The 13,149-nt window shown below is 51.7% G+C and overlaps 1 protein-coding gene across 3 annotated transcripts; it reads left to right on the top strand.

Annotated features, from left to right (window-relative positions):
* The first annotated feature begins 345 nt into the window (after positions 1-345).
* Positions 346-13,137, top strand: NDUFAF3 (NADH:ubiquinone oxidoreductase complex assembly factor 3). 3 transcript variants are annotated; one of them, XM_083155575.1, is made up of 6 exons: positions 346-439; positions 6,177-6,288; positions 8,234-8,426; positions 9,325-9,391; positions 10,283-10,383; positions 12,763-13,137. In XM_083155575.1, the coding sequence occupies exons 1-6, from the start codon at positions 376-378 to the stop codon at positions 12,844-12,846; spliced, it is 621 nt and encodes a 206-aa protein (XP_083011701.1). In that variant the 5' UTR covers positions 346-375; the 3' UTR covers positions 12,847-13,137. The 3 variants fall into 3 exon arrangements, with proteins under 3 accessions (XP_083011701.1, XP_083011700.1, XP_083011702.1); XM_083155574.1 differs by having other exon boundaries at positions 361-394; XM_083155576.1 differs by having other exon boundaries at positions 403-523.
* Positions 13,138-13,149: the final 12 nt, after the last annotated feature.

Genomic DNA, 13,149 nt, shown 5'->3' with positions numbered 1-13,149 from the left:
TCTATCTATCTATTTATCTCATATCTATCTGTCTATCTATCTATCATAATACAGACAAATATGATAAAAGCTTACATATTTGCAAACTGTATATGGAATCATGAGCTTTCTTTCAGGTCCTGCAGCTACTTCGCTTCCCGGCCACCAGAGGGCGATATGAGGTGGTAAATGCTGCAGGGATTGTCAACACTACAGTAGCGAGTTTCTATGGTAAGCGTCAGGCTCCTCTGGCTGCCATGCTGTGTGTACTCTATGGTAAGCGTCAGGCTCCTCTGGCTGCCATGCTGTGTGTACTCTATGGTAAGCGTCAGGCTCCTCTGGCTGCCATGCTGTGGGTGCGTACTCTATGGTAAGCGTCAGGCTCCTCTGGCTGCCATGCTGTGTGTACTCTATGGTAAGCGTCAGGCTCATCTGGCTGCCAAGCTGTGTGTACTCTATGGTAAGCGTCAGGCTCTGGCAGCCATGCTGTGTGTACAAGGACAAATGGTCGGCTAGCCTGAAGATGTTCCTGTGCCACTCATAGGTATGCCAACCCACCAGCGCCCTGTGTGCTGTCATGTACTAGCCCTGTGTGCTGACATGTACTAGCCCTGTGTGCTGTCATGTACTAGCCCTGTGTGCTGACATGTACTAGCCCTGTGTGCTGTCATGTACTAGCCCTGTGTGCTGTCATGTACTAGCCCTGTGTGCTGTCATGTACTAGCCCTGTGTGCTGTCATGTACTAGCCCTGTGGGCTGTCATGTACTAGCCCTGTGTGCTGACATGTACTAGCCCTGTGTGCTGTCATGTACTAGCCCTGTGTGCTGACATGTACTAGCCCTGTGTGCTGTCATGTACTAGCCCTGTGTGCTGTCATGTACTAGCTCTGTGTGCTGTCATGTACTAGCCCTGTGTGCTGTCATGTACTAGCCCTGTGTGCTGACATGTACTAGCCCTGTGTGCTGTCATGTACTAGCCCTGTGTGCTGACATGTACTAGCCCTGTGTGCTGTCATGTACTAGCCCTGTGTGCTGTCATGTACTAGCCCTGTGTGCTGTCATGTACTAGCCCTGTGTGCTGTCATGTACTAGCCCTGTGTGCTGTCATGTACTAGCCCTGTGTGCTGTCATGTACTAGCCCTGTGTGCTGTCATGTACTAGCCCTGTGTGCTGTCATGTACTAGCCCTGTGGGCTGTCATGTACTAGCCCTGTGGGCTGTCATGTACTAGCCCTGTGGGCTGTCATGTACTAGCCCTGTGGGCTGTCATGTACTAGCCCTGTGGGCTGTCATGTACTAGCCCTGTGGGCTGTCATGTACTAGCCCTGTGGGCTGTCATGTACTAGCCCTGTGGGCTGTCATGTACTAGCCCTGTGTGCTGACATGTACGAGCCCTGTGTGCTGACATGTACTAGCTCTGTGTGCTGTCATGTACTAGCCCCGTGTGGGCTGTCATGTACTAGCCCTGTGTGCTGACATGTACTAGCCCTGTGTGCTGTCATGTACTAGCCCTGTGGGCTGACATGTACTAGCCCTGTGTGCTGTCATGTACTAGCCCTGTGGGCTGTCATGTACTAGCCCTGTGGGCTGTCATGTACTAGCCCTGTGGGCTGTCATGTACTAGCCCTGTGGGCTGTCATGTACTAGCCCTGTGGGCTGTCATGTACTAGCCCTGTGGGCTGTCATGTACTAGCCCTGTGGGCTGTCATGTACTAGCCCTGTGTGCTGACATGTACGAGCCCTGTGTGCTGACATGTACTAGCTCTGTGTGCTGTCATGTACTAGCCCCGTGTGGGCTGTCATGTACTAGCCCTGTGTGCTGACATGTACTAGCCCTGTGTGCTGACATGTACTAGCCCTGTGTGCTGTCATGTACTAGCCCTGTGTGCTGACATGTACTAGCCCTGTGTGCTGTCATGTACTAGCCCTGTGTGCTGTCATGTACTAGCCCTGTGGGCTGTCATGTACTAGCCCTGTGGGCTGTCATGTACTAGCCCTGTGGGCTGTCATGTACTAGCCCTGTGGGCTGTCATGTACTAGCCCTGTGGGCTGTCATGTACTAGCCCTGTGGGCTGTCATGTACTAGCCCTGTGGGCTGTCATGTACTAGCCCTGTGTGCTGACATGTACGAGCCCTGTGTGCTGACATGTACGAGCCCTGTGTGCTGACATGTACGAGCCCTGTGTGCTGACATGTACTAGCTCTGTGTGCTGTCATGTACAAGCCCTGTGTGGGCTGTCATGTACTAGCCCTGTGTGCTGACATGTACTAGCCCTGTGTGCTGTCATGTACTAGCCCTGTGGGCTGTCATGTACTAGCCCTGTGTGCTGTCATGTACTAGCCCTGTGTGCTGTCATGTACTAGCCCTGTGGGCTGTCATGTACTAGCCCTGTGGGCTGTCATGTACTAGCCCTGTGTGCTGTCATGTACTAGCCCTGTGTGCTGTCATGTACTAGCCCCGTGTGTGCTGTCATGTACTAGCCCCGTGTGGGCTGTCATGTACTAGCCCCGTGTGGGCTGTCATGTACTAGCCCCGTGTGGGCTGTCATGTACTAGCCCCGTGTGGGCTGTCATGTACTAGCCCCGTGTGTGCTGACATGTACTAGCCCTGTGGGCTGTCATGTACTAGCCCCTGTGGGCTGTCATGTACTAGCCCTGTGGGCTGTCATGTACTAGCCCTGTGTGCTGTCATGTACTAGCCCTGTGGGCTGTCATGTACTAGCCCTGTGGGCTGTCATGTACTAGCCCTGTGTGCTGTCATGTACTAGCCCTGTGTGCTGTCATGTACTAGCCCCGTGTGTGCTGTCATGTACTAGCCCCGTGTGGGCTGTCATGTACTAGCCCCGTGTGGGCTGTCATGTACTAGCCCCGTGTGGGCTGTCATGTACTAGCCCCGTGTGGGCTGTCATGTACTAGCCCCGTGTGTGCTGACATGTACTAGCCCTGTGGGCTGTCATGTACTAGCCCCTGTGGGCTGTCATGTACTAGCCCTGTGGGCTGTCATGTACTAGCCCTGTGTGCTGACATGTACTAGCCCTGTGTGCTGTCATGTACTAGCCCTGTGTGCTGTCATGTACTAGCCCTGTGTGCTGTCATGTACTAGCCCTGTGTGCTGTCATGTACTAGCCCTGTGTGCTGTCATGTACTAGCCCTGTGTGCTGTCATGTACTAGCCCTGTGTGCTGTCATGTACCAGCCCTGTGTGCTGACATGTACCAGCCCTGTGTGCTGTCATGTACCAGCCCTGTGTGTGCTGTCATGTACCAGCCCTGTGTGGGCTGTCATGTACCAGCCCTGTGTGCTGACATGTACCAGCCCTGTGTGCTGACATGTACCAGCCCTGTGTGCTGTCATGTACCAGCCCTGTGTGCTGTCATGTACCAGCCCCGTGTGGGCTGTCATGTACCAGCCCTGTGTGCTGACATGTACCAGCCCTGTGTGCTGACATGTACCAGCCCTGTGTGCTGACATGTACCAGCCCTGTGTGCTGACATGTACCAGCCCTGTGTGCTGTCATGTACCAGCCCTGTGTGCTGTCATGTACTAGCCCCGTGTGTGCTGTCATGTACTAGCCCCGTGTGTGCTGTCATGTACTAGCCCCCTGTGGGCTGTCATGTACTAGCCCCGTGTGGGCTGTCATGTACTAGCCCTGTGTGCTGACATGTACCAGCCCTGTGGGCTGTCATGTACCAGCCCTGTGTGCTGTCATGTACCAGCCCTGTGTGCTGTCATGTACCAGCCCTGTGTGCTGACATGTACCAGCCCTGTGGGCTGTCATGTACTAGCCCTGTGGGCTGACATGTACTAGCCCTGTGGGCTGTCATGTACCAGCCCTGTGGGCTGTCATGTACCAGCCCTGTGGGCTGTCATGTACCAGCCCTGTGTGCTGACATGTACCAGCCCTGTGTGCTGACATGTACCAGCCCTGTGTGCTGACATGTACCAGCCCTGTGTGCTGACATGTACCAGCCCTGTGTGCTGACATGTACCAGCCCTGTGTGCTGACATGTACCAGCCCTGTGTGCTGACATGTACCAGCCCTGTGTGCTGACATGTACCAGCCCTGTGTGCTGACATGTACCAGCCCTGTGTGCTGACATGTACCAGCCCTGTGTGCTGTCATGTACCAGCCCTGTGTGCTGTCATGTACCAGCCCTGTGTGCTGTCATGTACCAGCCCTGTGTGCTGTCATGTACCAGCCCTGTGTGCTGTCATGTACCAGCCCTGTGTGCTGACATGTACCAGCCCTGTGTGCTGACATGTACCAGCCCTGTGTGCTGTCATGTACCAGCCCTGTGTGCTGACATGTACTAGCCCTGTGTGCTGTCATGTACTAGCCCTGTGTGCTGTCATGTACTAGCCCTGTGTGCTGTCATGTACTAGCCCTGTGTGCTGTCATGTACTAGCCCTGTGTGCTGTCATGTACTAGCCCTGTGTGCTGTCATGTACTAGCCCTGTGTGCTGTCATGTACTAGCCCTGTGTGCTGTCATGTACTAGCCCTGTGTGCTGTCATGTACTAGCCCTGTGTGCTGACATGTACTAGCCCTGTGTGCTGACATGTACTAGCCCTGTGTGCTGTCATGTACTAGCCCTGTGTGCTGTCATGTACTAGCCCTGTGTGCTGTCATGTACTAGCCCTGTGTGCTGTCATGTACTAGCCCTGTGGGCTGTCATGTACTAGCCCTGTGGGCTGTCATGTACTAGCCCTGTGGGCTGACATGTACTAGCCCTGTGGGCTGACATGTACTAGCCCTGTGTGCTGACATGTACTAGCCCTGTGTGCTGACATGTACTAGCCCTGTGTGCTGACATGTACTAGCCCTGTGTGCTGACATGTACTAGCCCTGTGTGCTGACATGTACTAGCCCTGTGTGCTGTCATGTTCTAGCCCTGTGGGCTGTCATGTACTAGCCCTGTGGGCTGTCATGTACTAGCCCTGTGGGCTGTCATGTACTAGCCCTGTGGGCTGACATGTACTAGCCCTGTGGGCTGACATGTACTAGCCCTGTGGGCTGACATGTACTAGCCCTGTGGGCTGACATGTACTAGCCCTGTGGGCTGACATGTACTAGCCCTGTGGGCTGACATACTGTGCTCTCAGAATCCATGTGTGTAACTGTTGCATGTACGAGCTGTTCTTGGTTAATGTTAACATTAGCCATTAGATTGCAAGCTCTTTTGTCACCTTTGCACGTTGCCTGGCATGTTAGCCGGTGGCTGAGCTGCATTGATTGCATTTTGGAATCTTCCCTGCCAGCAGAGGCACCCTGGGCATTATACAGGGTGCCTATCGCTGTGTGAGGCATCATCAATGAGGCATGAGGCACTGTTAATGCTGACATGCTGTACATGTGATAGATGTTGGGTGGTGTTATATCCGGTACATGGTGCTTGCTGGTATATGGACGCTGCTGCTGTAATGACATGTTTATGTCCATGTTGGGTGGAATTGTGAGAGCTGTGTTTTGTGATGCAGATGCCTGCGTCCCAATTGTGTGCGATTCCAGCTACACACGCTCAGAAATGTTGGAGTTTGGGCATACACCCGATCTGGATCTTGGGGTAATGGTTAGCATTACTGCCTCACAGCGCTGAGGTCATGGGTGTTATTCCCACCATGGCCCTAACTGTATGGAGTTTGTATGTTCTCCCTGTGCTTGCATGGGTTTCCTCCGAGTACTCCGGTTTCCTCCCCAGAAATATACTGGTAGGTTAATTGGCTCCCAATAAATTTACCCTAGAATGTCTGTGTGCGTGTACATGTGGTAGGGAATATAGACTGTAAGCTCCACTGGGGCAGGGACTGATGTGAATGTACAGCGCTGTGGAATATGTATGCGCTATATAAATAACCTGGACTATATGTCGCTCCGATGTGACAGAAACAACATACTGGGCAGAGATCGCTCTAGTTTGTACCCAGTCTTCCAAGCTGATTGGCTGTTCGCTTCTCTCTCTCCACGTTATCACTCTCAGTACATAGGCTCCTGAGTCTCCAATCTAGAGCGCTGTCCATTTATAATGTCCAATATTGACAGTTGTAATAAACCTTATTCAATAACGAACCCAAAGATGTATTGTTGCATTTAAAGGTACCCCAATAGAGGCGGTACCCAGTACATTATGTGCCGGCCAGCCATGATGTCCATGTAGGGATCCACACCCATTGGGGAATAATGGTATATCTTGTTTCTACAGGGTTCCTTCCAGCCGTCCCCATGATTGCTTTAGTGGCACGAGGACTTCCTCTGCTGCGCACTTCACCTGCCCGCTGGGCAAAATGTGCACCAGCAATAGCAGCACTCACAGGGTAAGTCATACCAAGATCTGAGACATCAAAGGAGAACGGACACATTCTAAATCAGTGGTCAGGGAAAAGGGGTAAATTACCCCAAATGGGTAAAAATGAAATTCCTGGGTCCCGGCAGCGTGACCGTCCATTACCCCCGGCTGTGTGTATTACAGTGTAGAAGGACCTGACGCAGTGCAGGGCGGGCTGTGTGTGTTACAGTACTGTAGTGTACAAGGATCTGACTCAGTGCGGGCTGTGTGTGTTACAGTACTGTAGTGTACAAGGACCTGACGCTGTGTGTGTTACAGTACTGTAGTGTACAAGTACCTGAAGCAGTCCGGGCTGTGTGTGTTACAGTACTGTAGTGTACAAGGACCTGAAGCAGTCCGGGCTCTGTGTGTTACAGTACTGTAGTGTACAAGGACCTGACGCAGCGCCGGCTGTGTGTGTTACAGTACTGTAGTGTACAAGGACCTGACGCAGCGCCGGCTGTGTGTGTTACAGTACTGTAGTGTACAAGGACCTGACGCAGTGCAGTCCGGGCTGTGTGTGTTACAGTACTGTAGTGTACAAGGACCTGACGCAGTGCAGTCCGGGCTGTGTGTGTTACAGTACTGTAGTGTACAAGGACCTGACGCAGTGCAGTCCGGGCTGTGTGTGTTACAGTACTGTAGTGTACAAGGACCTGACGCAGTCCGGGCTGTGTGTGTTACAGTACTGTAGTGTACAAGGACCTGACGCAGTGCCGGCTGTGTGTGTTACAGTACTGTAGTGTACAAGGACCTGTTGCAGTGCCGTGCGTCAGGTCCTTGTGTATAACCCGCTTCCCTGTGTGATGCCCCGGGACCAGCCTCCAAGTCCGCCCGCTTCCTCGGTAGCATCAACTAGTTGCTGCTAGGGATGCCAATCCTGGGGCATTTTTTTCAATCCCGGAATTCGGGATTGAAAAATGCCCAATCCCGGGATCCGGGGATTGGCTTCCCTAATTAAAAAAAAACCCGCCTCGGCCGCCCCGCATGTTTACTTACAGATGCGTGGAGCGGGTGGTCGAGACGGGGAGATGGAGCCAGGGTGGGAGGGACGACCTGGGTTGATGCAGTCCGGACTGGTCATCTGGTGGGCAGGCGAGCGGGCTGGTCCGCGGTCTTCTGCCTGGTCCGCTCAGCAGCAGTGCGGGTGGGCGGACTTGTCTTTTGTTGCCCGGCAGCCTGTGCGGCCTGCGCAGCGTGACCTCTGACGTTGTCACGCTGCGCAGAGTCGCGCTGGCCGGGACGGGAGAAGCCGGGCAGCTGCTGAGCACCAGCTCAGACGCTGCCCGGGATTAGACTGCGCATGCGCAGTCTAATCCCGAAATCCCGGGATTGGAAACTCCAATCCCTGGATTGAAATCCCGGCTTTTTGGGGGCCAAATCCCGGGATCCCGCCGATCCCGGGATTGGCCACCCTAGTTGCTGCGCCATCATGGCAGTGCGCAGTCTGTATTGCTGTTGTGGTGCCGAGTTTCTATGTCTGCTTATAGGCTCCTGTCAGGGTATCTCTAGTCCAGGGAGAACATTGCACAGACTGTCACTATATCATCTTGTAATACTAACACTAATAGTTACCTGGATGTCACATTATCAATGGCTATAACACACCCCCCCCCCCCCCCCCCCCATACATGATAATCATCATCAGTGTCTGCCAGGCTGTGTACTGTACTAACAGGATATAGCATCAATTTCTGGGGGTACAGTGTGTATTACAAGTATATGATTTCCTTCCTTTCAAATCAAGGGGGTAACATCAGCGTATCTAAATATATTTTGGGGGTAAAAAGTTCCCTGACCCCCTGTTCTAAATGATCATCAACATTCGTTTCATGCACGATCAGAACTTGACTGCTTCCACTGCAGACCAGGCTTTGTACGAATTCAGCCTGAATATTGAAATTATCTTTAAAAGAACGTTACCCTACTTCTAGGCAGCAGAAAAGGTCCCATCGTTTGTGGCCGACAGGGGATGAGCTGTACGAGAAGACCACGGTGACACGAATCGAGAAGGACTCTCCGAATGTGCTGTTTGTCGAGAGCTACAGCCCCCAGGGTTTCATCATCAATGGAAACCGGGTGGTCGGACCCTGCGTCGTGTTACATTGGAGCATCCTGCATTGGAATGTGAGTGCCGCAGCGGCTTAATGCCATGGTGGGTCCCTAGCGTTCTCTACTCAATCCGCCCCCAGTAACCGGTTGGGTTCTAAGGAGGGGGGGGGGGGCATTTATCAAAGGTTGTAGATAAAAAAATGTGAGATAAAGTACCAACCAATCACCTTCTGCCAAATACAGCCTGTAACATGTAAGGCAGAAGCCGATTGGTACTTTATCTCTCACAATGTATGGCTTTTAGCTTTAATGAATACCGACCTTAAAATGTAATTCTCCTGGCTTAGTATCCGCCTGTGGTTGCCAGCCAACAGCTTTCACATTTAACTGTCGGTATATTTTATATAATGTTTCAAGACATTTCATTATGGCGATATGCTACCACAGCCCTTATAAGATTTAGATGTTGTCTAGACTTTTAGCACTGGAAAAGTTTCCGTAGCGCTTTATGAACTCCACGTAGAAATGTTAGCGGCCAGTAAGAAATCTATTGAACACTCAGTAAAGGTGCGTACACACGGGGCAATATGATCGCTGGCAATATATTGCTCAGTGTCCCGTTTTCATCCGCGACCAGAGATGCTCCTCCGACCAGCGACCATTCAGGGGCTGAAACCGGGAGCGCGCACCCAGAGATTTATCGCTCAGCGACCATATTTCCAGCGATATTTGCAATAATCGCCCCCCGTGTGTACGCACCTTATGTTCTGTGTGTGCCAGATTGGTGGTCCTTTATCTAGGGACCTGAGGAAATGATGACATGAAAAATGGTTCCTCCAATGGTGAAAGATAAATTAAATATGATGTTTTCTGAAATTGTTGTAGGGATCGGTCAGACATAACTAAACGATGAAGACTAAACAAAGTGAGCACCAACAGTGATTGCTTTTCCGTTCATTTCTCTTGTTTGCAGGTTGGCTCCTATAGAGATATCTCCTATGAAAGTTTATCCTTGTTTCGCTTGCTGGTTCCCAAAATAGGTAAAAGAAATAATTACTACCCTTTATTTATATGGCACCACAAGAGATCCGCAGCGCCCCATTACAGAGTTCATAAACAAATACGTAACCCAAGAATACAGTGAGGTGCAGTACATGAGATTATCGCATGTAAGAGAACTCACGGAGAGCTGACAGGGGAGTTCAAGGGAAATCGGATGCGATACATCGCAGGTGCTAATAAGTACCCACATTTTGCCACTGGTGGGTCAGATTCGGACTTCTCCTATGTTCTGTAGGTCCGACTCCGATCCAATGCATACGGTAACATGCATCTGATCCGATCAAAGTCAAACACCTGCAATTTGGCCCCGATTTCTTGGCCCAATCCACCAGAATCGGATGAAAACTCGTAAAATCGCAGTAAAAACTGAGGGATTAGATGCCATTGAAGGGAGTTCAGAGTAGATGATAGAGAAGAAAAAGCACGAGGGGAGAGGGCCCTTCACGTGAGATCTTACATTCTAAAGGGGGAGGACCGAAAGACACAGATGAGTAAACGGTACTATTGATTACCCCCAAATTGCCGATACCGCTGCATATCATTTTAATCAGCAGAGCCTGCTTGTGCATCTCATTTACATAGCGATGCGACTATGAAGCAGTTTCACGGCTAGGTGCTGCTAGAACGGCTGTAGAACATGAATGCAGCAACAGTGATTGAGAACACATCTGTACTAGGAACCAGTACAAAACTCAAACGTGCCAGGAGGGTGCCCAGTGTCCTCCGTGTCATTACATAGCTAATTCCCTTAAAAATTGGCTAAATAACTAGTGTTCTCTTAACTTTAACCTAGATCCATTGCCCGAAATGCATGAGTGCAAGTCTTGAGGGCATGACAGACCTAAAATCACATGTATTTCTTATGGCAGAAATCCTGGTAGTGGGGACGGGAGACCGCGTGGAGAGGCTGGACCCCACCCTGCTGCGCCTCATGAGGCAGAACGGTGTAGCTGTCGAGGTTCAGGACACTGTGAGTATTTAATGTTCTGCAACATTTTGACGATCGATCCAATATTTGGTGTAGATTCTGTTTAAGTGCTGGGAGGCAGCCATCTTGTGGGCGTGACCAATATGCACGAGAACATGGCTGAACCAGTGGCGACATGGAGGTGGGCGAAGTAGAAGTGAAAACAGCACAAAACAATGTCATGAATTTTCGCAAACCTCCCAAGATACCACTTTGAGACGTATTTTACCCTTTTGCCATTGAGGCTCAGTTCACCCCTGTGCGGAGCCCATCTTGACTTTTTGCGTTGCTGCATTCCAATATAAATACTGGTCATTTAGGCGCATTCGGGTGAGGTCATGTGTACTTTCATCTTAGAATGCTGCATTTTCAGTCAAGACTCTTCGTTTCCTTATGCCGCCAGCCCCAGCTAACGAGCTCTAGCAAATAACCGACTACAAAGTGCTTTTATTTTGTAATTGAAATTGCGCTAAAAGCAATTCTGTGATCCGTGCTTTGGCCTCCGCCCACCTGTCCGAAACTGAATGTTTTGAAAACTTAGGGCATAAATACATGACACCATCCCTGAATGGGGCACTGACCACCCGATTGCTTCCGGTTCTGATTTATGTGCCCCAGGGCAGGGCGCATGTGCCGCGGCCCTTACCCTCACTGGGTGCTGCTGGGGTGGCAGCAGTGTATGTGATCTGCAGAAGGCAGGGCCCTCCCACAGCAGCCGGCACCTATGGGGCGTGACTTTCTCTGGATTGTATGCTCCCCCACCCTAATGTCCCCTCCTCCTCCTCCTCCTCATACAAGAAGCACAGGGGCGCATGTCCCCCTTAGATGACCGGGACCCTATTAACACAACTGCTCCCCCCCTTGGAGAGAGGGTGTATGTGTCTGAGTGGTGCTGGATTGGTGTTAGTGGATGCAAGCAGAGTGGATTTGTGGGGGAGGGACTATAATAGTGCCCAAAGCATGGCGTGGGGAAGCGGTGCACGGATATGGTGTCAATCTCAACTTATGTGGAAATAGGGGACAATAACAACATGAAAAAGTGATGTTGATGTTTTGACTGTCGACCTTCATACTCAGTTCCAGTCAGGCCCCCACCCGTCGACCTTCATACTCAGTTCCCGTCAGGCCCCCACCCGTCGACCTTCATACTCAGTTCCCGTCAGGCCCCCACCCGTCGACCTTCATACTCAGTTCCCGTCAGGCCCTCACCCGTCGACCTGCATACCCAGTTCCCGTCAGGCCCCCACCCATCGACCTGCATACCCAGTTCCCGTCAGGCCCCCACCCGTCGACCTTCATACTCAGTTCCCGTCAGGCCCCCACCCGTCGACCTTCATACTCAGTTCCCGTCAGGCCCCCACCCGTCGACCTGCATACTCAGTTCCCGTCAGGCCCCCACCCGTCGACCTGCATACCCAGTTCCCGTCAGGCCCCCACCCGTCGACCTGCATACCCAGTTCCCGTCAGGCCCCCACCCGTCGACCTTCATACCCAGTTCCCGTCAGGCCCCCACCCATCGACCTGCATACCCAGTTCCCGTCAGGCCCCCACCCATCGACCTGCATACCCAGTTCCCGTCAGGCCCCCACCCGTCGACCTTCATACTCAGTTCCCGTCAGGCCCCCACCCGTCGACCTTCATACTCAGTTCCCGTCAGGCCCCCACCCGTCGACCTGCATACCCAGTTCCCGTCAGGCCCCCACCCGTCGACCTGCATACCCAGTTCCCGTCAGGCCCCCACCCATCGACCTGCATACCCAGTTCCCGTCAGGCCCCCACCCATCAACCTTCATACTCAGTTCCCGTCAGGCCCCCACCCGTCGACCTTCATACTCAGTTCCCGTCAGGTCCCTGCCCATCGACCTTCATACTCAGTTCCCGTCAGGTCCCCGCCCGGCGGAGTTTGTATGTGCTGCAAATGCTTCCAAATAAGAGCTGGTTGGTTAATTGGCTTGAGATAAATATAACGTGTGGGGTCTGGGTCATTGGGATTTTTTTTTTTGGTCCTGCACGTCGACACCGCATTCGTTCGCCATGTGCACACTATTATATTCTTCCTCTTCGCCTTAGTGGATGGAAGGGTGTGAAATGCAGCCCGTCGGCTCAGAAAAAAAGCCCATGTCGACCTAAAGCCAAATCCTAATGACCCGGTCAACCTTTTCAGTTTGTCAACATGAGGCCTGTTGACCATACACCAGTGTGTGTGTGTGATGGCACGTGTCTCTGTGGCAAGTACTAAAGTACAAGTCCGATGGCTGCAGTAATACAGTATAAAGTGCTCGGAGTATGATACTATATACACAAGTAGATATTTGTGTGTGATTATACAGTACTATAGTAATAGGTTGGTAGATGACAATGACTGTTCTGTCCCCTCCACAGCCCAACGCTTGTGCCACTTTCAACTTTATGCTCAGCGAGCGACGACTGGTAGCGGCAGCACTAATTCCGATCGGCACAAATTAGAAGCTGGAACCAACTAGGGACTATTCTGTTGTTATCTGGTATCACAACAGTGTGACCCCAGGAGGGGATACACGGGTGCATCGCTCCGACCACTGAATGGTTTGTGATTTGCTGCAGCTATCTGGATCCCGAGTCGTAGAACGCCAAAGCTCAGATGACCGACGCTGCAAATGTCATCTGGTTACTGACTGTATTGTTACATTTACAGGCATCGCTTGCCGCTGGTTTGTCAAATTAATGAAAAAAAAAAAATGTATTAAACCTGAAAAATAAATAAAATTACAAATAGTTTCTGACGACTGA

This window comes from Crinia signifera, chromosome 8, assembly GCF_055691185.1.
Source record: "Crinia signifera chromosome 8, ASM5569118v1, whole genome shotgun sequence".
Taxonomy (NCBI): Eukaryota; Metazoa; Chordata; class Amphibia; order Anura; family Myobatrachidae; genus Crinia; species Crinia signifera.
Note: the sequence above shows the minus strand (reverse complement) of the source record. Positions and strands in the feature narration are given on the sequence as shown.